At 37.3% G+C, this 24,591-nt stretch overlaps 2 protein-coding genes across 5 annotated transcripts in view; both read right to left on the bottom strand.

The window, feature by feature from the left end:
* The window catches only part of plcxd1.1 (phosphatidylinositol-specific phospholipase C, X domain containing 1, tandem duplicate 1), a 102,201-nt gene that overhangs the window by 343 nt on the left and 77,267 nt on the right, over nucleotides 1–24,591 (bottom strand). For 2 of the 4 annotated variants that reach the window (XM_079883473.1, XM_079883474.1), the window contains exons 2-6: nucleotides 4,735–4,855; nucleotides 4,228–4,370; nucleotides 3,169–3,297; nucleotides 2,797–2,952; nucleotides 2,526–2,706 (exon numbers count right to left, since the gene is read on the bottom strand). In XM_079883473.1, coding sequence (XP_079739599.1) covers nucleotides 2,526–2,706; nucleotides 2,797–2,952; nucleotides 3,169–3,297; nucleotides 4,228–4,370; nucleotides 4,735–4,846 — 721 coding nt within the window. In that variant the 5' untranslated portion in view covers nucleotides 4,847–4,855. Of the gene's footprint in view, nucleotides 1–2,525; nucleotides 2,707–2,796; nucleotides 2,953–3,168; nucleotides 3,298–4,227; nucleotides 4,371–4,734; nucleotides 4,856–5,694; nucleotides 6,218–6,626; nucleotides 6,671–24,591 lie in introns of those variants that run through there. The other 2 variants (XM_079883475.1, XM_079883472.1) reach the window with 2 other exon arrangements.
* Nucleotides 11,864–24,529, bottom strand: jade3 (jade family PHD finger 3). Its single transcript, XM_079882801.1, has 12 exons — nucleotides 24,306–24,529; nucleotides 19,036–19,095; nucleotides 18,206–18,265; nucleotides 18,022–18,101; nucleotides 17,725–17,882; nucleotides 16,857–17,047; nucleotides 16,534–16,745; nucleotides 15,730–15,897; nucleotides 15,396–15,512; nucleotides 14,439–14,897; nucleotides 13,762–13,879; nucleotides 11,864–13,486 (listed from the first exon to the last, which is right to left on the bottom strand). The coding sequence occupies exons 3-12, from the start codon at nucleotides 18,252–18,254 to the stop codon at nucleotides 12,645–12,647; spliced, it is 2,394 nt and encodes a 797-aa protein (XP_079738927.1). The 5' UTR covers nucleotides 18,255–18,265; nucleotides 19,036–19,095; nucleotides 24,306–24,529; the 3' UTR covers nucleotides 11,864–12,644.

Below are 24,591 nucleotides of genomic sequence, written 5' to 3'. Positions count from 1 at the left end.
CACTTTTCCAAGAATGATCATTTTGTCAAGAAAATTAAACAAAAGCTTATAGTTAAAGGTCCTATGACATGCTGCTTTTTGGATGCTTTTATATAGGCCTTAGTGGTCCCCTAATACATTTATCTGAAGTCTCTTTCCCGAAATTCAGCCTTGGTGCAGAATTACAGCCACTACGAGCCATTCCCACAATGAGCTTTCCTTAGGATGTGCCATTTCTGTGTCTGTAGCTTTAAATGCTAATGAGGAGGAGAGAGGCAAGGCAAGGTGGAGGGTGGGGGTGTGGCCTTGACCAGCTTGCGGCCACGGTACCATGCGCTAACGTTTACAGTGGATGTATTGCAATGGCTCATAGACACGCAGTCGTTCAAGCTTTCCAGTTTGACCAGAGCCCGTCTACGGAGAGCCTTGGCACTTCCTTTTAGCCCCATTGTATCGATCTTGGTTGCAGTTCCATTAGAATTCCACTGGAGGTGATCGCTGAATGGGAGTCTATGGGGCTAGACGGCTAAATTTGTCTCTTTCACCTGATTGCCATTGAGAAATCTCAGATTTTATTGTAGGTTTTGCAAGTTCAACATGGGTTATAGGTCGAAAATTGAATGAACGAGTACTTATGTCCTTTCGATTTCTTACAGGTTGAGTTGTTGTTGCCCATAACACGCTAGCATTCTGCTAATGAACGCTGATTGGTCAGTGAAGGACTGATTACGACCAAAGATACCGCTTGATGGCATCGTGGCATCCGAAGCGGGACCAGAAACAAACAAAACAAAAACTCTTCTAGCACGTGTATTTACCTGTGTCAGCTGTGTTGTCGATGCCTCGAGAGAAAAGAAAGTGCAGAGCGTGAAAGCACCAAAGCGACTGAAGGATTGCCGTACAGCAGTATCTCTGGTCGTACGATGTGTATGACGTCATTGACATTTTAAAAGACTTTTTAAAGCAAATAAGTGACTAATCTAACACCCAGCAATGTGTAATTTCTTTGCATCTCCTTTCGAATACAACATTCAAATTACTAGACAAAAAATTATATCCTGAGAAAAGTGGATTTTGATGGGTATAGCTCCATAGACCTCCATTCATTCTGCACTCGCCTGCGAGCGCCCCCGCATGGACAGAGACGTGTTACTGCAGCCAGTCCAGAAACCGGAAGTAACCAGAGAGTGACAATTCTCTTCCTATTAGACACTCTCTGGTTTGACCCAGAATCTGATCCGGATGGAGAAGCACCTGAAGAAGTTGCAACTCAAGAACGTCAATTACAGCAGGACGTCTCCGAATGGTTAGTTTAAAATATCGTCTCTGGATACGGTACTTTAGTTGGTATTTATGCTGTTACAGTTATTATCATGTAGCTAACACTAGCCTACATTGTTGGCTTTTCATGTTGCTCTGATTTGCTATCGTTCTAAAGCTGTATTAGCATCTATATCAGTAATTTTTGTAGTTTAGAGAAGACTGTAGTCTGGCTCATTTTTTAATGACAAAGTTCTCCATGTCCACGTATATTGAAGTTTTTTGTGTTCATTTGTACATCCAAACACTGAGCAACTTCCATGCTTCGCTCGTTTGCAAGCCATGATGTATCTCGAGGAAAAACCAATATCGCGCTCGCATGGTCGTAACTCATTTTCTCATGGGCGGGCAAAGCAGAGAAAGGGGAGGTAACCTTTCCCCGTATGACGACATATAGGGAAGATTCCAGATTGGCCCATCTGAGCTTTCATTTTCTCAAAGGCGGAGCAGGATACTCAGGGCTTGGTTTACACCTATCGCCATTTCTAGCCACTGGGGAACCATAGGCAGGCTAGGGGAACTCATATTAATGTTAAAAAACCTCATAAAGTGACATTTTCATGCCATAGGACCTTTAGTGTTTCTGGAAACATTTCACTTTTCCAAAGATTATCAAGAGAATATGTTACTGTTACTGGAAACATTTCGTTTTTCCCAAGAATGACAGTTTTATCAAGAGAATAAAATAAAATAATAATAAATAAATATTTTAAAAAAGTTACTATTACAGGTAACATTTTACTTTTGCAAAGATTATCATGAGAATAATTAATGAAACAATAGATTATTAAATTTTTTTTAGAGGAAACATTTTCACTGTTCTAAGGATGATCGTTTTATCAATAAAATAAAATAAAAGCTTATGAGTTACTGTTACAGGAAACACTTTGTTTTTCCAAGAATGACAGTTTTATCAAGAGAATAAAATAAAATAATAATTAATAAATAAATATTAAAAACAAGTTACTGTTACAGGAAACATTTCACTTTTCCAAAGATTATCAAGAGAATAATTAATGAAATAATAGATTATGAATTTTTGTTACAGGAAACATTGGAATCATTTCACTTTTCCAAAGATGATTCTTTTATCAAGATAATAATTAATAAAATAACAGCTTATGAATTATTGTTAGAGAAAACATTTTCACTTTTCCATGGATGATTTTTTAGAGAATAAATAAATAAATAAAATAATTCATTCATGGCATATCATTAAAAATTACCTGGCCGGCCATTTTGTTTTCTACGTTCAAATTCCTCAATCAGCGCTTCAGCCTTGCACTTGTTGGCCCACCAATAAGGTATATGAAACCACAATTCTCTGTGCCAGTTGGCAATTCTGTCCTCATATGAAACGATAACTTGATGTCCCTGGCTCCATAATGTCCGTAATGTCACACAATCCTGACAGAAAAATCAGAAGAATATTTTCATAACGCACTGGAAATATATTTTTACTTATATTGTATTTTTTTTTTACTGATTTTTACATACCATTCTGGGGCAGAGTTTGGAATCAAAAACACTCTTTATAGTTGAGACAAGCAGTGTGTGAAGCTCTTGATTGAGGTCAAGGAAGTGGCTAAATGAGAGGATGACTACCTCCTTTGGATGAACATCCAACCACTCTCTGATCTCTTTTAATACTTTCTGAAATAACACAATAAATTATTTCAAATAAATTAAAAAGCATTTATTTCTATTCTTCAAACATCAAACTCTAACAAATTAGAACTACACTGCACATATCAAAATAGACAACAAACAGATACTGGGAAATGTTATGCTATATTGTAAATCATTAAACGCCTTGGCAGTCTTTTAAATGTACATAATTTCTTCGATCAATTGTTTTCATAGTCTTACCTCCACAGTCATAGTGGTATAAACACCATGGTAGAAGTAGAGATCATTTGAGCTGTCATTAGGCCTATGTGCTATCCTCAGGTCACAGTATCGCACTCCACAATCTAACTGCTCCCTAATGCAAGACTCCTATGGTAAATAATGTAAAGCACATTCATTAACAATGCAGGTGCAGTAAAGATAGTGCTAAACAGCAAGCTGGAGACAAACAATGTGAGTGAAACCATTGAAAGTGACATAACCATCTCTGCACATTCGTAACTGTATCTGTATAGATTTGGGACAATGCTCATCCATCAATGTTACTTTTGTCATAACTATTCCATCTAACTGTGCTTTCAAAGCTATCATAGTAGCAAAGCTGAGTGTTTGATTGATTTCTCCACGACAACAGACGGCAATTTATTGGCTCTCATGCTGACAGATTTCAGAGACTCGTGCTCTACAGGAATCTGCTGATGCATGCTCATTGCTCACATAAATTGGTCTATTACCTCGTGAGGGATACCATACCCAACATAACTGCATTTATTTCAGATGTTATGTGTTTAGACATTATGGAGTTGGTGTTTTGTTTTTTGTTTTTTTAATGTGACAAAGTCAAAATTGTTGGATATAAAGAATTTGATCATGCCTTCTCTGCTTTTAGTATTATACTATTATACTATACTTCTCTGCTTATACTATTTTTGTATTTCAACATATGAAGAACACCAAGGCTTTCAATGAACCCAGACAGTTTACTATTTGTTCATGTAATTGGCCAATTGTAAATGGTTCCAAATAATTTAATGGAAAATACAGAAACATATAATGGAGATTGTGAAATTATGACTAATCAAAAAATTTAAAATGCACTATCCGAAAACAGTGACAACAAACTAAGCCTGTCACGATTATGAATTTTATTTGACAATTAATTGTCGTACAAATAATTGCAATTAACAATTAAATTAAAATATTATTACAAAGTTTAAATCACTTCACACTTATTGCAGTTAACTCAAATAATTGCAATTAGATAGATCCAATAACCACAATCAGATCATAACTACGTACCTGTGCTATTGCCCATTTGTATACAAATGGCCTTATGATTGGTTTCATGTACTTGTCCAGCTTTTGCAACATATCTGGTTGAGTGAGGTCCACTGGAGAGCGGTCGTTCTTATCCAGGCAGTAGGTTATGGCATTATGGCTCCCTACAAACCACAACAATGACAATGACATGGACAATGACACATTGACCATGAGCATTAATGGTAATTAACTAAACTGTCTAACCAAATATAAGCAGACTGTAAAAAAAATAATAATTAAGGTATGCAGTTAATCAGAAATTGGAATTGTGGTCACTCTCATCAAGTAATGGCACCCTCCAAAAATAACAATATCCACACTTTCAAAATATAGCTGTGGATTTATATTAAATTTAAACCATACAAATGCTATCATTGTGGCAAGATATGATAGAAAGTCAAATTTTCAGTACTCAGAGGTGCATATTAAGAAAAAGATTTTGCATGCGGTTAGTGAACATATAAATGAAAAAGTGAGGTTAAATACCTGGAATAGCCATGTAACAGAGAGGGGTATCCCACAGTGCACTGGGCAGATTGGCCATCCAGTTATCCATGGGCAGCTCACTCAATGACTCTTGGCTGATCGCCGATGTCATCTTGGATTTCTGTCAAAATGTAAAAGGTGTGAATGTGTACTGTATTTCATTCATCTTCAATCTTAAACTTTGATCCCAAATAAACACAAAGTGACCACCCTGTTAAAAAAGACTCTTAGGAATAGACTAGTTCACCTAAAAATAAAAAAAAATTATTTCATCATTTACTCACCCTCAAGTTGTTTCAAACCTGTATGAATTTCTTTCTTCTGCTGAACACAAGAAGATATTTTGAAGAATGTCAGTAACCATTCTAACCAAAGTATTGTTTTTGGTAACACTTTATTTTACAGTGTCCTTGTTACATGTACTTACCATAGTAATAAAAGTAAATTATGCATAATTACATGCAACTAACCCTCAACCAAATCCTAATCCTACCATAACCCTATAGTAAGTACATGCTTAAAATTACTCAGTACTTAAATGTATAATTACACTGTAACAAGTACACCTTAAAATAAAGTGTAACCTTTTTTTTATCCTACTATGGAAGTCAATGGGGTCCATCAACTGTCTGGTTACCGACATTCTTTAAAATATCTTCATTTGTGTTCGGCAGAAGAAAGAAATTCATACAGGTTTGAAACAACAAGAGGGTGAGTAAATGATGACAGAATTTTAATTTTTAAGTAAACTATTCCTATTAACCAGAAAGTCCCCTTAGGTCAAGCAGCTTCATGTTGCTGGTCCGCCATCTAGAGTAGACCAACGCCAAACCAGCAATGGAAATTCATTGTGGTTTGTTTAGCAGGGAAAAGACCAGTGGCTATGCAAATACAGGATTTCATTCAAATGATATTATATGAAATGTGCGCTGTAATGAGTAATAAAATATCAGGATTTACCAGGCTTTAAATGTTGTTTCTTAGTCCAGGAAAAATATTTCAGCAATGATCTTTAAAGTTCATTCGGTACACTTGGCACGTGAATACAGGACAGTATACCGGCTTCAACAGATTCCGATGCTGAAGGACTCGGATGCTGCGAGGAAATGATATATATATTCGTCCACTTCATTGATTCCCATAGCACCATAGTGGTCGTGTAAAAGTGAGGTCGATGTTAAGCGGCGCTAAACTTGTCATTGGCGGCACAAGGTTGAACAGGGCAGGGTATCCACAACAAAATCCCGCGTTGATAACCAATATAGTCCGGAAGAAACTCTCTTCTTCGTGTAATGATCAAATTAAACTTGTTTCAGAGTTTTCCTTTCATTTCAATCGTCAAACGAATATACGTACAACTGGACGTTTTCGTCATTTGTCCATTGAAGAGGTATTATAGAAAATAAATGATGATAAAAACGGCGTACTTGACCACTGCATTCTCCTCCCGGTCAGGCTGACACTTTCAGAAACATACTACGGTGAAGGCTTGGCTCATGAATATTTATTACGTGACGAGACGCTTCGGCCAGTAGCACGACATTATTTGCTGAACTTGACTTATGAATATCAATGACGTAACGAGACGTAGAGCAAAATGATTTGCTAAAAGGCAGACGTTGGAGAGACAGCTAACAATTTACAAATGAAAAACTTCGCTCATGAATATTAATTAGGGAATTTGGCTGGACGCATGGAAGCGTCGTCGCCCTTGCGTCATTAATATTCATAAACCTTACCCATAGTAGGATTCGTATTTTGTCATGACAGCGGGCGAAGGAGTGGTTTAATTTTTACTTTATAATGAGACAATGGTTCAAGCGAGAAACGAGTGTGTCAGCACACAGCCATTCTTTAATACAGAACACAACTGGTTGGACAAGTTTAATTACCTGTTTTCTCTAGATGGGACTGGTGATGCAGCTCCTCTCTGCTGCTGTGAGGGAGACAGAATGCTAAACTGCTGACCTCAGTGTTGTAAGAGAAATAGTGTTTCGCGATGACACAGGACTTTTCTCTAATACCTCACTGCATGACTACAGAAGAGAAATTTCTATAGCACATTATTCAGATTAATTTTTTCAGTTACATTTAACATCTTCAGGAGAACAACTCTGAAAATGAAGTAGCCCACAACCATTCCAGCTGTGCAGTTTCATTGCTTTCAATTTGACAAAGCCAACTTAATCCAGTTCACTATCACGCAGTGACTCCAGTTAACCTTCCTTTAACTTCATTGAAATTCCATAAGAACAGCATGGAGTGGCTCCAAGGGCTTCTTTGTCTTGTATTATGTCACAACCCCCTTTTTAAAGAAAAAGATTGTAAAACAAGACAATATAGCACTTCAGCCATAGCACAATAGGACTTTTTCACATTATGCAAATTGCCGAACAGCGATAAGAATAGTCTAATGTTCATTACATTAATACAGAACACAAGCAGATGGCATTCAGTCTTTGTGCTCCAAGCTGCAATCCTTCAGTGGGTCTAGTTAGATTATACACATGGTAATAGAAAGATACTAATGGATGCATTTTTTTTTTATCACATTACAGTCCACCAGGCAAATCTCATTCCGCATAATAGAAAAATTAACTAAATTACAGCTTTTAAGGTGAAATAATTTTTGGTAGGTAGTGTCAGTTTTCTAGAAGGCCTATAGCTATACTCTGGAAAAATAAACATTCCATCAATAAATAAATTGTTACTGCTCTACATGTTTCTCTTTCCTCTGTAAGTCTATAGACATTGAAGAGTTAAAGCAATATCCAGAGGTGGACACAGTAACAAAGTACATTGTTGAAATGTGTACTTGACTTGAGTACTGTACTTAAGTAGGCTACAATTTACTTGAGTGTTATTTTTTCTGGAAACTTTTTGCTTTAACTTCACTACATTGGAAAGACAAATATCGTACTTTTTACTCCACTACATTTCTGTCAAGGTCCTTGAGTAGAAAGTAGTAATGTCAGTCAGGGGATGATTTTAGTTGCAGGGGTTGCATTTTTGTTGGAAATGAAAGTCAGATTGACGTCAACATCCAACCTGATTTTCATTTTCAACGTTGGGTTTGGTCCTCTAAATGTGAATTAAATTTTGTCCTTGTTTTGGAGCACACTAGCTTATAGATAACACTAACAGTAAGGCTAACATATTCATACTAAAAGCCAAAACACTTTAAATTGGCCACTGTTTGAGGGAACAGCCATTTGGGTGTCGAAACCATTGTGGACGTTATTGAGTGCACTTATTCAATCTCACATTCAATCCCACTTCTGGAACTGTGTTCTAGAAATAAATTTGATATTGATACGAGTGTAGGTAGGCAGGCATAGATTCAGAGGCATAATGTACTGTAAGTATTACATACAACAATGCAACAATAATATAACAATGCATTGACATTTACTTTTTACTTTTGATACTTAAGTACTTTTAATCTGATTAAAAGTCTTAATCTGCATTGCTATTTGTACTTGTTGTGAATATGCAGGCCACAAGAAGTAATTCGGGGTTTTTTTTATCACTTTTACTCATGACATGCTAGCTGGCAACAAAGGATTCCATTCATTATGCTAAGCTAAGTTAGCAGTGGCGCTTCCAAACTAAAACAATGCATGCACTGAGACAAAAATGTGTTTGCCCACCTATCTAAATGTAGGAAAGACGGTGAATAAGCCCTATTTCAAAAAACGGTGGAGTGTTCTTTACAACTTTTACTTGTAACGGAGTCATTTTTGACCAGTAGTATTTGTACTTTCACTCAAGGAAGTTGTGTGCTTTGTCCACCTCTGGCAGTATCCATTCAAACATTTGGGGTTTTTGAAAGAAGTCTCTTATGTGCCAAGGCTGCATTTATCTAATAAAAGATACAGTAAAACAGTATTGTGAAATATTATTACAATTTAAAATAACTGTTTTCTATTAAACATATTTTAATTATGTATTTCTGTGATGGCAAAGCTGAATTTTCAGCATCATTACTCCAGTGTCACAAAATCCTTAAAGGGATAGTTCACCTTTAAGAAATAATTTGAATATGCTGATTTCAAGAAACTTTTCTTTTTATCATTAATGTTGAAAACAGCTGTGCTGCTTAATATTTTTGTGGAAACCATGATTTATTTTTCAGGATTCTCCAGTGAATAGAAAGTTCTCAAGAACAGAATTTCTTTTAAATATAGGCCTATATTTTTTTAACAAAGTAAAAGTCTTTGCTGTCTTTAAAAAAAAAAAAATCAATTGAATACATCCTTGCTGATTAAAATATTAATTTCTTTAAAAAAAAATCTTACTGACCCCAAACTTTTGAACGGTAGTGTACATTTGTGTTCAAGCCACTGTGCATTTTAAAAATGTGATGTAAGATGCTTCATTCATTCATGTGTAAATACTTCTTGTTTATGACCTGATAATTTCTTCTGTTAGCTTCTCTATTCTCATGTGGACAGGTTCATAGTTAAGCCAGGAGTGTCTAACCTTGTTCATGGTGATCTAGTTTCCATTTTAGATCCAGTTCCAGTCAAACACACCTGCCTGAATCAGCCAATCAAGGACAGAGTTCACTGCAACTACACAGAGCAGATGGATCATTGCTGCGGTTTGGAATCCTGATCTAGTTCTTTATTGCTAAACCAAGACTAAAAAGGTTTATAAAAGAATGACTTAACTTTCTACAATGCTAAAATTAATTTATACTTTGTAATGTAGATGTTGAACAAAGTACATCAATATTGTTATAAGACTATTACAAGGTGATACACACAATTTTACACTTGTTCTGGAGTACTCAGTGGCAGTGCATTTAGGACTTAAACTATAATTGCACTGACAATTAGCATTACCGTAACATCAGTCATGGACGCCGAGGTCCAGTGTTTTTTTTTTGTTTTGTTTTTTGGCTATAAGGGCCATCTGACTGTACGTTATTATCCCTATAAAAGCTACAGATGTGGATGTTTCTTTTACCTGATTTCTATTTCTTTCTCAACAGAGCGAGTGCTGTGCTGTTTAACACTGTAGTCAAACTCAGCTTTTTCTTCAATGATCAATACGCCTTAGGCAGCTCCTAGCTAACACAGCAGCCGCTCAACCAAAAGAATCAGTTGAGTCAGAAGATAACTTGGTTAAGCTTGAAAAGAACATCAGAAGACAGCTGAGCTCAGCATTATTTATCCATCCATATCAATATTTAAGTGAAAATGTATGTCTCAGGCAGCAGTAATGAATGATACACTACTCTGCTGAAGCAAGTTAAGCATAATCTGATGACTTTAAATGTGGCACAGGTATGACGGTAAGACACTTACATTAGCAATCAAAGATTTTAACTGTTCTGCAATCATTCACCAGTAAGCACAGTTTATATGACCAAACGAAACCCCTTCAGAATGTAAGTGATTCACTCATTATCGAGTTCTCTCTCATTGTGTTGACAGCAGGAGGCAGGTACAGCCTGAGGAAACACCACAGAGTGCAGAAATTGTGGTTTCTGGAGCGAAGAAAATGATTAAAACTGTGGAGAACAACCATTTGGACTAGCCAGAGGGCTCCTGAAGAAGAATGAGGTTGAAGGAAAATGACAGACGAATTACTGCTTTAGAGCTTTACGTGAACATGACTTGTGACTTCACAATTTGAAGTGGCGGATGCACACTAACATTGCAAAATCTCATGCTCACGAATGATGCATTTATTTGATTGGGGGGGGAAAATGCAGTTTATACTGTATTTTTGTAAATATATCAGTAAATATGAAGACAAAAAAAGTGTCCAGGGTGCTCAGGGAGTTCAGTCAGATGTTTGAAGGTGCTCTTTGGGGTCGGGAATTCAAATAAATGTGGAAAAGAGAAAATACAAGAAACTCGTCTTCAAAATTATTTAAAAAGTCTTTATTTTACTGGCTATTTCATAATAGAAAAAATTAAAACCATAGGGAGAAGCAACCCACGCGTAGCGGCGCAAACAGCCTTCTTCAGGGTGTAAATATATTTACTGTATTATATTGTCTTATTATTATCAACAAGAGTTGTGAAGCTTAATATTGTTGTGGAAACCATGATGCATTTTTTTAGGATTCTTTGATGAGTAGAAAGTTCACATTAAACAGGATTTATTTGAAATCTTTCGTAACATTATAAATGTCTCTACTGTCACTTTTGATCAATTTAACGTGTTCTTGCTGAATAAAAGTCTTTAAAACCCTTTGAATATTAAGACCTCCTGAGAACCAGACAGTTTTTTTTTTTTAATGAATTTAGTTTTTTGTCAATACAGTGGATCAAAAGAAACAAAAGGATTTTTGATAATATATTATGCTATGTCCTCTGTAGTTATTAAAAAAATGAAAAGACATATAGGCCTAAGCAAAAACAATGTTTGTTTTTTCATTCAATAATCAATTTTGAGGTTTCAGGCTGATTTTTAACCAAACTTTGATGATTCTCAACAATGTTATGAAATATATAACATGATTTTATATACTATTTTACTTAATACAATATGTGTGTAAACATGGCCATAAATGGGTAGTCTCATTCTAAACAATGTCTCTATACATTGCATCTAATTTGCATATTAATGTGTTCTTGGTTCAACATGCATTGAAGGTAATGTAATAATGGGAGTAATAACTTGGCTCCTATTTCATAAGAATATATAATTCATTTTTTCAAATTTCAAATGCCTGATAAACATGCTGCAAGTCTTGTCCACTAAAAAGGACATAACGTTCTTCTGAGTAGTTTAATCATGACAAACAACTTGAAAATTAGTCAGATTTAAATAATTACAAAATATGATCATATTTAAGAGTGCTAAATTCGACAATTCAGTCATATGTCATTTTAAAGAACAAGGAATAGGAGTTGTCAATAGTCAAACCTCCAAACATTTGGGATCTCTGAAAAGCCCTGAATGTACAGTACATCCATACTTAAAATATAATGTCCTCTACAGAGGACAAAAGTTGAGTCTTAGGAGCTCTCAGTATTTTTTTAGTAATTAATATTGAGAGCCCAGTTTATTTGACTGACTCGGATGGACATATGAATGCTTTTATGCCAAAACACGTGTTACTTTTCTTGTCTCTCTCGAGCACATAAAAATCCATTTTTGCTTTATTATTGGCCATTTTTTAATGATCTTTTGCAAACACAAGAAAGGGTTCGGCGCTGAGAAATGACAGAAGATGGATTCGAGTAAAAAAAAATACTGTATCCTTAGAATTTATTCTAAATATAAACATCAAGGTTTGACATATCCTTTCACACTCTGAAGACCATTTCAGTTGCACACAACACTTTCTTTTCCAACTCAAGCATGCCAATTCTAACATTAGCAAAGACGTTAAAAAACAACAAAGCAAGAGGAAGAGAGACCAAAGAGATGAAAAGGAACAGAAAAAAAAAGGCCCAGCCAGACAAGCAGATCCTCAGAACAATCAAACAATCATGATTTGTCAGATCGGAGTTCTTAAGTCTTTATTTATTTGCATAAGCATATCAGTAAGAAAGTATGATAATGTTTCAGTACGTGGAAAGCATCTCGAAGTGCTCCACATCTTAACACAAACTACTATATACAGTCAAAAAGGGAGGTTCCTTTTATGTACAGAAACACTGCTGCACGGCCCATAAACCCTACTTTACACACGCTCTCATGAACTGAGTCCAAGTGGAGCTGCAGCAGAAACTCTATGGCTGGGTAGAGAGAAACAGTGATTTAAATCAGTCCACAAAATAGACCAATCTGCACTTCTGCAATCAGCCAGCAAGGGTATTTTGGCACACCGCACTACAAACCATCGGCTGATCCTCAACAGAGGAAAACAGAATCTGACACTTCCAATTACCGCCGTAGGACTACGGTAATTTGTGGCAGTGGGTTTCCGATGCTTTTGAAGATTGTCACCTTTGCACTGACGTTCTAGAGCCAAAAGACAGTTTTGCTCGGCTGCCTGACTTGACGTAGTCCCCAGCTGGACCTCTCTGGTTTTGCCCCCTCCCTCCCTGCCGGCACTTCCCTTTAGCCTCGGGCTCCGAGTCACTGAGCTCTGCGTCCGGGCAGTAACCGTCACTCTCCTGGCACGCTCTGCTGCCCCCTAGCGGCTGCTCAATGGAAACCGGTTTGGAGAATCCGGAGGTCTTGCGTGCGTTCTTCTCAAAGGCTCGAAGGTCCTCAGTTCGTACTAAACTAACAGTGGCCTCCTTGAGAGATCGACTGAAGTGTTCAAGAGAGGTTTTGTGGAATCCACCTGACTGACCCTTCCCTGAAATCTTGTTGCATGTGTCCTTATCAGTGGGCGTCTGGCAGGATGTGTCTCTTTGGAGTACGGGCTTGTCCATAATGCCGTTGGATTTCAATGGCCGGGTTTTCTCTGGTTCAACCTTGCCCTTCCCATTGGATGACTGACCGAGGAGGGCGGCATGCAGAGCCAGGGGTTTGCCCGATTGCTTTATGGCCAACGGGGGAGTCCCACCGTCTCGTCGTATGTAGATGGAGGCGGGCAAGAGACCGTTGGCGCGCTCCTCTATCCGCGCCCGTCCGAGATGGAGCTGCGGTTTGCCCAGTCCGACGCCTCCCTCACCAGTGTCATATACATTGCCGCTGTTATCCGGGCACAGGGGTCCGTTAACAGATTTGGAGCTGGTTTTGCCATTGCCAAGCGACACTTTGGGCATTTTGAGTTTTAGGGTTATTCTGGGAGGAGGGTGGAACATGTTCTCTAAAGAAGAGGACACTGGAAGCCCTGATAAAAGCAGAAGTCAGTCAGTCAGTGGTGCTGGGCAGTCAAAAGACAGGTTATGCAAGATTACAGTTATCTTTAATTCATTGGATCTATTTGGCTGCATGAATTTATGAATGATTTGCCCACTTATGAAATATAAAATAATTAGAAAATATATTTTCATTTAAGAAATAAACTAAAATGAGTTTACTCCAAAAAAAAGAAAAACTTAAAACTTTTTTTTTATTGAAATAATTCAAACAAAACATTTAATTTCATAATAAAATAAAAATTACCTGCAGATAACTCTTGGTTAATGAGCTTGACATGAAGATTGAAAATCTGCTCCTGTGCTTTACTCTGGGACAGCTTCAGCTTCTCTCTTCGACTCACCATGTAGCACAAGTTTCTCACCTGACAAAATGACACACACACACACACAAAGATCATAACGTCAATAACACAAAACATAATACTGATGGTTTAAGCATGCATATACACTACCATTCAAAAGTTTGGGATCAGTAAGACTGGTTTGCAGCCTGTGCGATTTCATAAGCGCAATAAGCCACATCGGTTTAAGCGTGATTTCATGTTAATTGCAATTAATCGTGCAGCCCTAATATATATATATATATATATATATAGCCTTGGTAAGTATAAGAGACTTCTTTCAAAAACATTTAAAAAATCTTACTGACCCCAAACTTTTGAACTGTAGTCTACATAAACCAACTGAACTGTGCATTCATTAATTTTGAGAGAACCACATGTAATAAAATAATGGGTATGTGTACAACAACACTAATAACAGACTAAACTAAAAGGTCTTTACACAAAAAAAATGAAGAAACATGGATGATACAGGGAAAATTGTTCACAGCAAGAAAAAGACTACTCCGTTGTTGCAGATCCTCCTGACCCATGCCTTAAAAAAAAAAAAAAAAAAACTCATTATGACGGGAGTACCCACCCTCTCCAGATCCTGCCGCAGGTGCATGAACATGCGCATTCGTGTGTGTATGCTGTCCTCCTGTGGCTGCTGCAGGAGGTTCTCTTCATCTTCTTTAGGTGGCAGCAGAGCCTTATTAAAGTTGCTTTTCCTCTTTATCTTCCAGTACTGAAAGATGAAATCCAGCAGGTAGAGTGGCAGTCCAAGGTTTTGGGCCACTTCCTCAGGATGAACGAGGGTGTAGAACTCCTCCTCCAGCTCCTGAAGCTTCTGCGCCCTCAAGCCCAGTTTCTCGGTCTCAGTCGGAGGTTTATGACGGGCCGGACTCAAACCCGCTTCTCCTGCTTTAGGTTTACTGTGCTTCAAGCAGTAGGATTTGAACTTGACCTCATCACCTTCATCCAGGATGGTTTTCATCTCCAGGTTTTGCTCAAAAGCACAAGTGACGTGGAAAGGGATGGTGCAGTTCTTAACCGAACACTGGAAGACGAGAGACAGTGTTAAAAAAACGTGGACAGTCTGAAAGATAAATCTAGAAGCATTATTTTAATAATTGATTAAATTATTTCTGCATTTAATTAATTTTATTTCGAGCATTTTACAAACAAAAAAAACCCCCATCTTGCTCAATGTTTTTCAAAACAATATGCAAATTGCGTATTGACTGTATGCTACACATTGCGTACAAAAAAGTTAATATTTTTATGGTACAATATAAACTCCTTACAGATTTTAATTATTTTATTTTAAATAACCTCCAAGAGTTACAGTGCTTATAAAAATATCATGACTTGCCTAATAATTTCAATTAAATACAATTAAAATTAGACTAACATTTTGCATCCAAAAAATATTTTTCTATTGCATTAGATTTTACATTCGAGGATGATTCTGTGCTAAATTTCACATATCCAACTAAGCAATAATAATTCACTGTCAACTATATTTTTATAACTTCTTTGCCCTATACAGCATTACCTGTATGCAGGCTCCAGTCTTGAGTTTACAGAGACTGCAGATGAGAGACCAGCGACTGGGAGGAATATGAGACACTTTGGTGATGGGTTCCATCCTCTCCGGGCATGCAATGCTCACCTAAAAACAAACACAAATTCTTAATACTTATTTTCTTTAAAGATCTCATAAAATCAAAAGTGGAGTTTTGTGGCTGTTAACTCCATATTATACACTTAAATAAAACTAACAAATAGGAAATATGCTGACATAGGAAAGAAAGCTCAATTTCATGTTATTATTAAAGAAACAACGTTACAAAGCAGGTGTAATTACACTTTTGTGACACACAACTTACCTCTGGTATCCAGAGGGCACAGCTTACATGAGCCCATTTAGTGCCCGCCCTGGTGGCCTTCATTGCACCTCCTCTTTTGGGACACAGAAGGCACTGTGGGTTGATACCAAGCACACAAGTTCTGCACAGCCAGTTTCCAACTGGCACTTTCACAATGCCATAGCAGGCCTGCAACAAAATATAAGTGTGATGAACTTATCTTTTTCTAGTTCACAATACTTAATACAATCATATACTATAAAAATATTACAAATATGTATTTTATTCTTATATCAGTATCAAAGGCTATATTCATGTCAAAAAATACAATATAAAATTAAACTTCTTACAACATTGCAACAGAAACTACATTACCATTCAAAAGTTTTGGGTCAGTCAGTTTTTTAATGTTTTTGCTCACCAAAGCTATATAGTAAAACTATAATATTGTGACATATTATTACTGCTTTCTAATTTAATATATTTTCAAATTATATTTTTAATATATACTTTTTTTTTTTTCAGGATTCTTTGATGAGTTTAAAACTTTATTTGAAATCAAAATCTTTTACAGCATTATAAATGTCTTTACAGTCACTTACGATCAATTTAATGCATTTTTGCTGAATAAAACTTAATTTCATTAAACAACAACAAAAAGATCTTACTAAGCTTAAACTTTTGAACAGTAGTTTATATAATATCTGCAATATTACAAAAAAGTAAATACATTTAAAAAAAAAAAATCATAACAGGATAGTTTTTTTTCTTGACAAAGCATCCTTCAGATTCTTGACAATTTACTGATGATATCAAAGGTCTCACCTGGTGCACACAAATGTTGCACTTGTCGCAAAAGACCATGTCATTGCCCTCCTCGCTGTCAGGTGAGCGACATACATCACAGATGACGTCCTCATCGTACTCTATTCCCAACCCTTCCTCAGTCTCGATGGCGTGGTTCATGTTGTCATGGCACTGCCTCTCCAGTGCCTCCATCACCCGCTCCATCGTCAGCTCATCCACTGGCCCGTCGCCTAAATGTAACATACAAATCGTACTTTATTCCTTGAAGCAAGTCACGACACCAAATCTTACAGGGAAGACACCAGACGAGGCCTTGCTTTTACAGGCATCCCCTCTCTTACCCATCGCCCCAAGCTCTGCATTGAGCTGCTGGAGCCAGTATAGATCCATGTCATCTAGGTCATATCTGCACATAGCCTCCGCTAACTCCTTGATATTGACATAACCCGTCTCCGTAGAGTCCTGACTCCAGCACTGAATGTATTTCCTCGGTTTTGTGAAGAGGACCTCCTTTGGCTTCTCTGCTATTATCCTACACACACACACACACAAAAGTCATCATGAAATCTTTTTTTTTTTTATGGAATATTGCCGATATCTATATCTATCTCTCTCTCTCTATATATATCTATATCTCTTTCTCTCTCTCTCTATATATACACATACATTATACATACATTTTATATATATAAAATTGACGGTACCAGCATTTCTGCAGCACCGGTAGTACCGAGTTCTAGGTATACTCTACTCGTTGATAGACACTGCTTTCAAATGCTCTCGTTCATGTTTGAGTGCTCTATGAGTGTCAAAGGTTTTTATTTACAACGGGTTTTTACAGGTGTTGAGCATTGCAGCCAATCACAATCATATCTCTTGAGTGTGAATGCAATGGCCTATCAGAGTTGCTAGTCAGTAAGTTGAAAACACACACGGTTTTGTTCTGTTTGCATTGACTTCCATAGTATGGAAAAATTACTATGGAAGTCAAAGGGCCAATCAACTGTTTGTTACCAACATTCTTCAAAATATCTTTTGTGTTCAGCAGAAGAAACAAATTCACATAGGGTTGAAACAACTTGAGTGTGAGTAAATTATGACAGAATTTCATTGACTAACCCATTTTTGGGTGAACTATCCCTTTATGTCACATGCAAGATGGTACATGTCCAAAAACCTGTTTTTGCTTGCTTTTATTCAGTGACATACCTCACAGAGGGCTGAGGGATGGTGTCTGGACTGACGAGTACTTGGACTCCTTTTTCCCATTCCTGCTTCCATGTGTCCGCCAACAGGTAATAATCCTCTGAAGTAATATGGTGAGAGTCTGGCAGCTTCATGGCACTGATCAAGTCTTTTCTGAACACCTACAAGGTTGAATTAAGACCAAATATCAACCTGAATGAGTGATATGCCCAATTTTACAATAAAAAAATGAATTCATAAGTCTGCTGATAAAAATCAAGGGTCTTAAAACAGGTTAAGGTATTATTCTTCTGTGTTTACCTCTGCTGGTTTCTTCTGAGCAGAGGCGGGGGTGCCCGGTTTGCTTCCATACTTGTTAGAGGAAAAGGACGTCGAGGGACCTTTATGATACAACAACGGAGTGAGCCAAGGATAAACATATATTTTTGTTCCCTATAAAACTTACACGTAGATTACGAATTTTGTGAGGCTCAGTTTGACTCACTCTCATTGTCTGAACTGTCACTGCTGCTTGAAGCCCTGAGTCGTTTCATCCTGACGTATCCTGCAATGAAAGAGAAGTCCAGCTCAAATGAGTCTTCAACTCAACCATGTTCCACTTAAAACCATTTAGGCACAATGATTTCACCTACACCTAAACAAGAGATGTAGAACATAACAGAAGAAGGGGGATTTTTTTTAACAAATAGTAGTTTGCTACAACTAGTAGTCCAAAGTCTGGACCCACTTTGGCTTTTATATCATAGATGGGACAAACAAAATCGACAAAGAGCATAATGCAATATACAAGAACTGCCTGGTAAAAGTAAAGTACACAGATAATACCAGGAACATGCAAAGCCACTTGCAACACCATCACCCTGATCTCAATGAAAATAATAATAAATGAATAAATTAAAATTTAATTTACAGACTGAGAAACTTTTTGTGCTGTTTTCTAACAGTTTGGACTTGAATAAAGAGAGAAAACATGCACTTAACCTATTCATGGGCATGTTGTTTTCATAGTTAGACAGATATTGTGATATATCATTATAGGATTGTCTAGCAATATATTATCACAGAATTGTTGTATTGTGATATTATCGGTATCCTGAGCCGTGTATCGTGCAAGGTACCCTGTGATTCCCACCCCTAGTAGGAGAAACCCTGATGGTATTACCATGGTATTCTTTTAAGTAACAAATATATTTTAAAAACATGTCACATGAACAATAATTCAGTACCATAATATATATCAATGCCCCATTGAATGAGATTACAATAGAGGGCAGCTTTAATGGTTTTTCTTTCATTGAGCTGTTTTTCACTTACCATAAATTCAAAGAGCATGCTACTGTTTTTCTCTACTGTGCATCTGCCTCTCGCTCATGCCTGAAAAAAAAAAGAACAAGACATGAGGAAAGAATGCAAAATTACAGTCTAAATGAAAATGTGGGATGGTAAAACAGGCAGTGGAGGTGAACAGGACTGATAGACACCCAGCAAAGCACAGCCTGTACTGCGATTTATTAGGCTCCAATACCTGACTGAGGGGCCTCCTTAAATAAATATTAACCTAGTTTTCTAGGAGCAATTGCAGCCAAACCACACATATGAAACTATGTACAGACACACCTTGAAAGGAAAGCTCATATTAAGCAAGGCAAACTATTCAAAGTAAATTAAAACTTCAGATTAGATCAAACCTCGCCTTAAAAAAAAAGAAGAAGATGGATTCAGGAAGACAAAGTGAACAGCAAATAGTTATTTTATTACTAACTAGTTGATTCATTTTAGATTTTTTTCCCCTCATATATTGTTTTGATATTTTTCAAAAAGCTTTAGCTCTCAGACACTTGGCATAGTAAACCTCTGGGAGAAGTTGCGCCTTAAAAGCTGCTATAGTCATAAAAACGCAGACAGGCGTCTCTGACCATTGTGTAGCGACCTTTGAAAATATTGTGCTATCGTTTGAGTTGGTTATTTCTGTGGTAATGGTGAGGGCAGTTGCCAGACAGAGTGGACACTATAAATACCAGACTGGATGAGAACAGTCAAAATGGAATTTGCATATTTAGCAGCAAGTTGTTTTATATAGTGAATTAAAGACATTGTGCTCCCTGAAGGACTCACTGCGCAAACAAAACAACATGAATTTATAGAATTTAGAGTAATTTCAACATCATATCAACCCTAAAACCTACAAAAAGAGAGGGAATTTGTGTGACTGTGTTATGTAACAGTTTAGCATTCAGGATGAGACACTGAGACATGAGGTAATTTAATGCCGTCTCTCATGACGCTTTGCAGACTCTGCTCTGGCTGTGCACACGCAAGATCATGAAGTTTTGAAGGAGGCGTGGCTTTGGAGACGCTATGAAGGGAAGGTGGAATCTCATGCTTTCAAAGCTAGCTTCCTATTGCTAGCCTCTCCGAAAACTGCCTAACCTACCTTTAAAGGCCCACTGAAGTGCCTTGGAGCGCGCAGCTTTGTTTGATGCGTTGACGTTATTTCCATTGAAACAGGAAGCTAAGGCGGGACATATTGAATGGCTCCTCCCCTTTTCAAAAAGCCAATAGCGTTTAGTTTACCTCACAGACTGCAAGTACTTGACAGCACCATGGAAGTGAATCAGAGCGTTTATGATACGTTGGATTAAAAAGTAGAGGTGTGAATTAATTCTAGCCATTTCATTCTTAAACAACGTACAGTTGGGAAACGGAATAAAACTTGAGCGTTTGAGCAACCGAACACACATCTCCAACCCATAATGCCCCGTGACGTGTCAACGGTCGCTTTGGCCAGCTGGTTTTTATAGCATGGGGGCGGGACGCTTTAGATTCTAGAGAGCATTTGATTGGACAGAAGATGTGATGAGAAGCTGAAGTCCACGGTGATGTCATAAAAAATCCATGATCCATTTTAGCAGAAGTGGGAGACTGTAAGTTTTTAATGATTAAATCTCCTAAATGTGACTTTTGTCAATGATTTGGAACACACCAGCTTATTCATAACCGTAAGGCTAACGTATGAATACTAAAAGCTAAAAAACTTACATTTTGATTTCAGGAGGCCTTTAAGTGTGTGATCAAATAAACTCGGTATATTGAATATTTATTATATATTGAATTTTCCGACCACAAACGTTTGAACAATAGTGTACTTGCTGCTTAGGCTATATAAACAAACAACAAACTTGATGCGTGTAATTACTATAAAGAGACCACTCTTCGACAACTTCTGACTAAACCAATGGCTTGCGTTTGAGGAGAGGTTGTCCCAACAACAGTAGACGCTGGTTTGGAAACAGTCAATAAATGTTATCAATTCTTAACACACTTCACTTGACTAACATAATTCTAGTATGATCCTTATTAATATCATTATCAAGCTGGTGTGGATGACTACTACTGTACTAAACAAGCATTTTTAAATTAGATCAAATATACAAAGCACTTTTTATTGCACTGCAATGTCTCCAGACTAAGTAAACGTAAAAACCAATCAGTGCGCCTCTTCACTGCTCCATGAGGGACTTTTGACGTGGATCTAAAGCCACATTTGTGACAGTAACAGACTAGCTTTCAAACGCAGAGAAGAACATCTGCTTCTGACGCACACACTCCCCCATTCGCACAGTGCGAATGTTCACTATAATGAGACTGAATGGGTGCTTAAGATCTGTGGCTCTGCATTTAGAAAGGACTGAGAGTGGTAAACTGAAACAGTGAGTTGAGTTTTTTCTCAAATTTGCAAGGATTTAAGGCAAACATGAATTTGTTGCAAGGGGAGACCATCTAATCTGGGTGGCCTTGCATTGTAGTAGAAAAATGGCAAGAGAAAATGACACAGTCCTAAAACCAACCCACACTCCTTCTGTACAATGATAAAGCACAATGCTCTGCCCAGACAGACCACCCCACACCCCAACACTAACAAAACAGAGGCTGCTGAGAGCTACTTGACCACCACACTCACCTCACACTGACCTAGTGTGCCAACAAACCGTCCCATTTACTGGCTCTTTTAGAAATGCACTGATAAAACGATCTTTGAAATTAAATGTGTCTCCTATGTTATGTATCTTCTTAGATTTGCTGTTAATTTTGAGTTGAATTGACCCTTAAGAAGAACTATTTTTTAAGTAGTGTTTTTTCGCTAGGAAACAAAATGTTTTGAACAAATCTTTACTTTCAAGCACTATTTTCCTCCACTTCATGCGTTCCAAGACTGACTGCATCACGAACCAATAGTATTCAAGTGCAGCCGGAACAATATTTGATGGACCTATACGCCTCTTTACTGAGAAACGAGTTTGAATGACACTGGAAGAAACATTAAATGAAACATGAATAAAATTAACTAGGAAAGGGTTTTTAATCTGTGGTCTGAGGACCCTCAGGGGGCCACAAGGGAGTGCTAGTAGGTCTGTGGAAAAGTTTAGAGAAAAACGTGAAAAAAGTTTTAAAAAATTATTTTAATAAAACTTAAAATAGAATTTACATGAATAAAACACATTTATTTTACATATATTTATAATGTTAATTTTTCCAAAAAATGTATTTGTTCTTTATACATGAAAATATATAGATGCCTTTTTTGCACCAAAATGTGCATTTTGTGCAAATTTTGGAATGGGGATTCCCCGCATGAAGATGGTCATATTTGGAAGCATCAAAAAGATTGAAAACACCTGAAATAGGACACCTTGTTTGTGAACAAAAATAACAAATTGGAAAATTTTATTTAAGATTTTAGTTTTTGAACAAGGATCTGCTGACTGAACGAATGAGTTTGAGGCATGTAATTTGTTTCTCATGCGAGTCAACCTCGTTTCACAACAAGAAGATCAAGGAGGTAGAATAATTCTAAATTAAAATGATGTGATACTTTTAAAAATTAAGGTGCCAAAATATTTTTCTTTTTAAGAATTTTTATATAAGAGCCATTTTGGGTTCCCCCAAAAAACTTTCAGTGATCAGCTCTTAAAAGAACCATTTTCTTCTTAAGGTGTGCAGTAACAAGCAATTTTTTGGGCAATAGGTTCCCTTGTCTATTAGGAATTTATGAAGCACAGATCACAGAAAACTTTCCAAATCCATTTGATCAACTTGTTGTGAAATCTGCGTGGGGAAATCCTCCGCCATCACACGAAACTCCCGATCACATGGATTCCTATTGAAATGACTGGAATAACCATAAATGTGACTGCACCTTTAGAGAACATTTTAATAATCTAAAGAACATTTTGTGCAATGGAAAGGTTCCATGGATGTTAAATGTTCTTCATGGAACCACAGATGTCAATAAAGAATCTTTACTTTGAAAGAAGTGAAAGATAGTGAAACTATTTATTAGGCTATTATTCGTGTTGATTTGTCTACAAATTGATACAAATCAAGCTCAAAAGTTGACAACATTGAGGGGAAAAAAGCTTTGCTTTCATTTATCAGCATAATTAAGGTTGTTGTAGGCGAACCTACAATTGACAACAGACCTCTATTATTGAACGATTCTATTATTAACAAATCTTTTAAGTGAAATGATTCAGAAGATTCGACGGAAAACGCTAATTTCCTCCACCTAGTACCCAGACCACCTCACCTCGACACCTACTTAAATGCCTATAGTTCATTCTGTAATGTTGCATTAACCCTCCACGAGAAGCATAGCATTTCGCGGGAAGCAGTGGGGGGAAACGGAAGCTCGAGGAGGGCATTCCCGCATTCCAATAACGATACTTCCGCTCCAAACTTATGTTGCACGGCTTCAGAATTAAAACTTAATATTGATTTCGTGTCATTTTTAATTAAAATGTACAGGATGCACGGCATTTCTATATATTTATTCGTTTTATCGGTTGAATCATTCATTGCGCTAATGCAGTAGTATGTTCAAGTGTTCTTTACCGAACGAGGAGGATAAATACATTCCTCAAGACTTTAAAAACAAAGTTGTCTGATAACACTGTTTATATGCAGAACATTTCCAGCGAAAAATATAGTTGTAATTATGCAAAAACATAGTGTCCATTCACAGACTTAAAACAGTTCAAACACCTCTTTATTAGCCTCAAACATGATGCAACGAGGAGAAATATATTTAGCGAGCCCTTGCGTTGTAATGACTATTTCGCAGTTATGCCCATGCTGGGAGAACATATCTGCAAGTTCACACAGCTAAATAAAGAACTGGAGGATAAACACAGCAATGCTTTACTGTAAAGTCTCACTAAACAGTGTTTATGCGTGAGCTTTATGTGCTGGCGTCCACCATTGCTGAACGCGCGAGGGTTTCTGACGGCCTTGGCGCCAAACTCGAGCCGCCCTACATGACGAACACTCTCCAGTCACTACAATCCCTTCTACTGCCATAATGCCACTTCCTGCGTGTATATAACATCATTCAGAGCGTGATCGCAAACTTTAACGCAAACATAATGGTATCGCTGATACCAATATAGTCCCAGTTGTGAAGTGTGGACGTAAAACCTTGCTCATAAAGGATCTGTATTGAAGCAGCAGGCCCCGCTGCCTGGATAAACTGGCACACTGAACCCTGTGTGGAGACACGAGCAGTATTGTTCATGCAGCACCCTTACCTCACATCCAAAAAATCCAGTGTTTCGGGACGATCGTGCACGGCGATAGACTCCGCAAGGCTGTATTCTAGTCAGAAGTCCAGAGATGCGGCAAATACCAGTATTTTCGTTATTTTTTTTTCTTTCTTGTCCCACTGTCAATATCCCAAAAGCAGAAATCACCCTCTCACCACGACACAACAGCTCTATTGTACTACCCGAGCGCTGGGTCCTAAACTCCGCCCTATTCATTCATGGCCTTACTGACCGAGAGCGCCAGTGCAAACTACTGTATGGCATAATTCTT

Source organism: Squalius cephalus (genome assembly GCF_949319135.1).
Source record: "Squalius cephalus genome assembly, chromosome: 10".
Lineage (NCBI taxonomy): Eukaryota > Metazoa > Chordata > Actinopteri > Cypriniformes > Leuciscidae > Squalius > Squalius cephalus.
Note: the sequence above shows the minus strand (reverse complement) of the source record. Positions and strands in the feature narration are given on the sequence as shown.

Excerpts from the sequence above, each read along its gene's own strand:
- jade3 (XM_079882801.1), bottom strand. The coding sequence starts at position 18,254 with ATGAAACGACTCAGGGCTTCAAGCAGCAGTGACAGTTCAGACAATGAG. Across the intron at positions 18,102-18,205 it reads TGACAGTTCAGACAATGAGA|GTCCCTCGACGTCCTTTTCC; the intron begins GTGAGTCAAACT and ends TGTATCATAAAG. Across the intron at positions 15,898-16,533 it reads GCAACATTTGTGTGCACCAG|GCCTGCTATGGCATTGTGAA; the intron begins GTGAGACCTTTG and ends ATTTTGTTGCAG.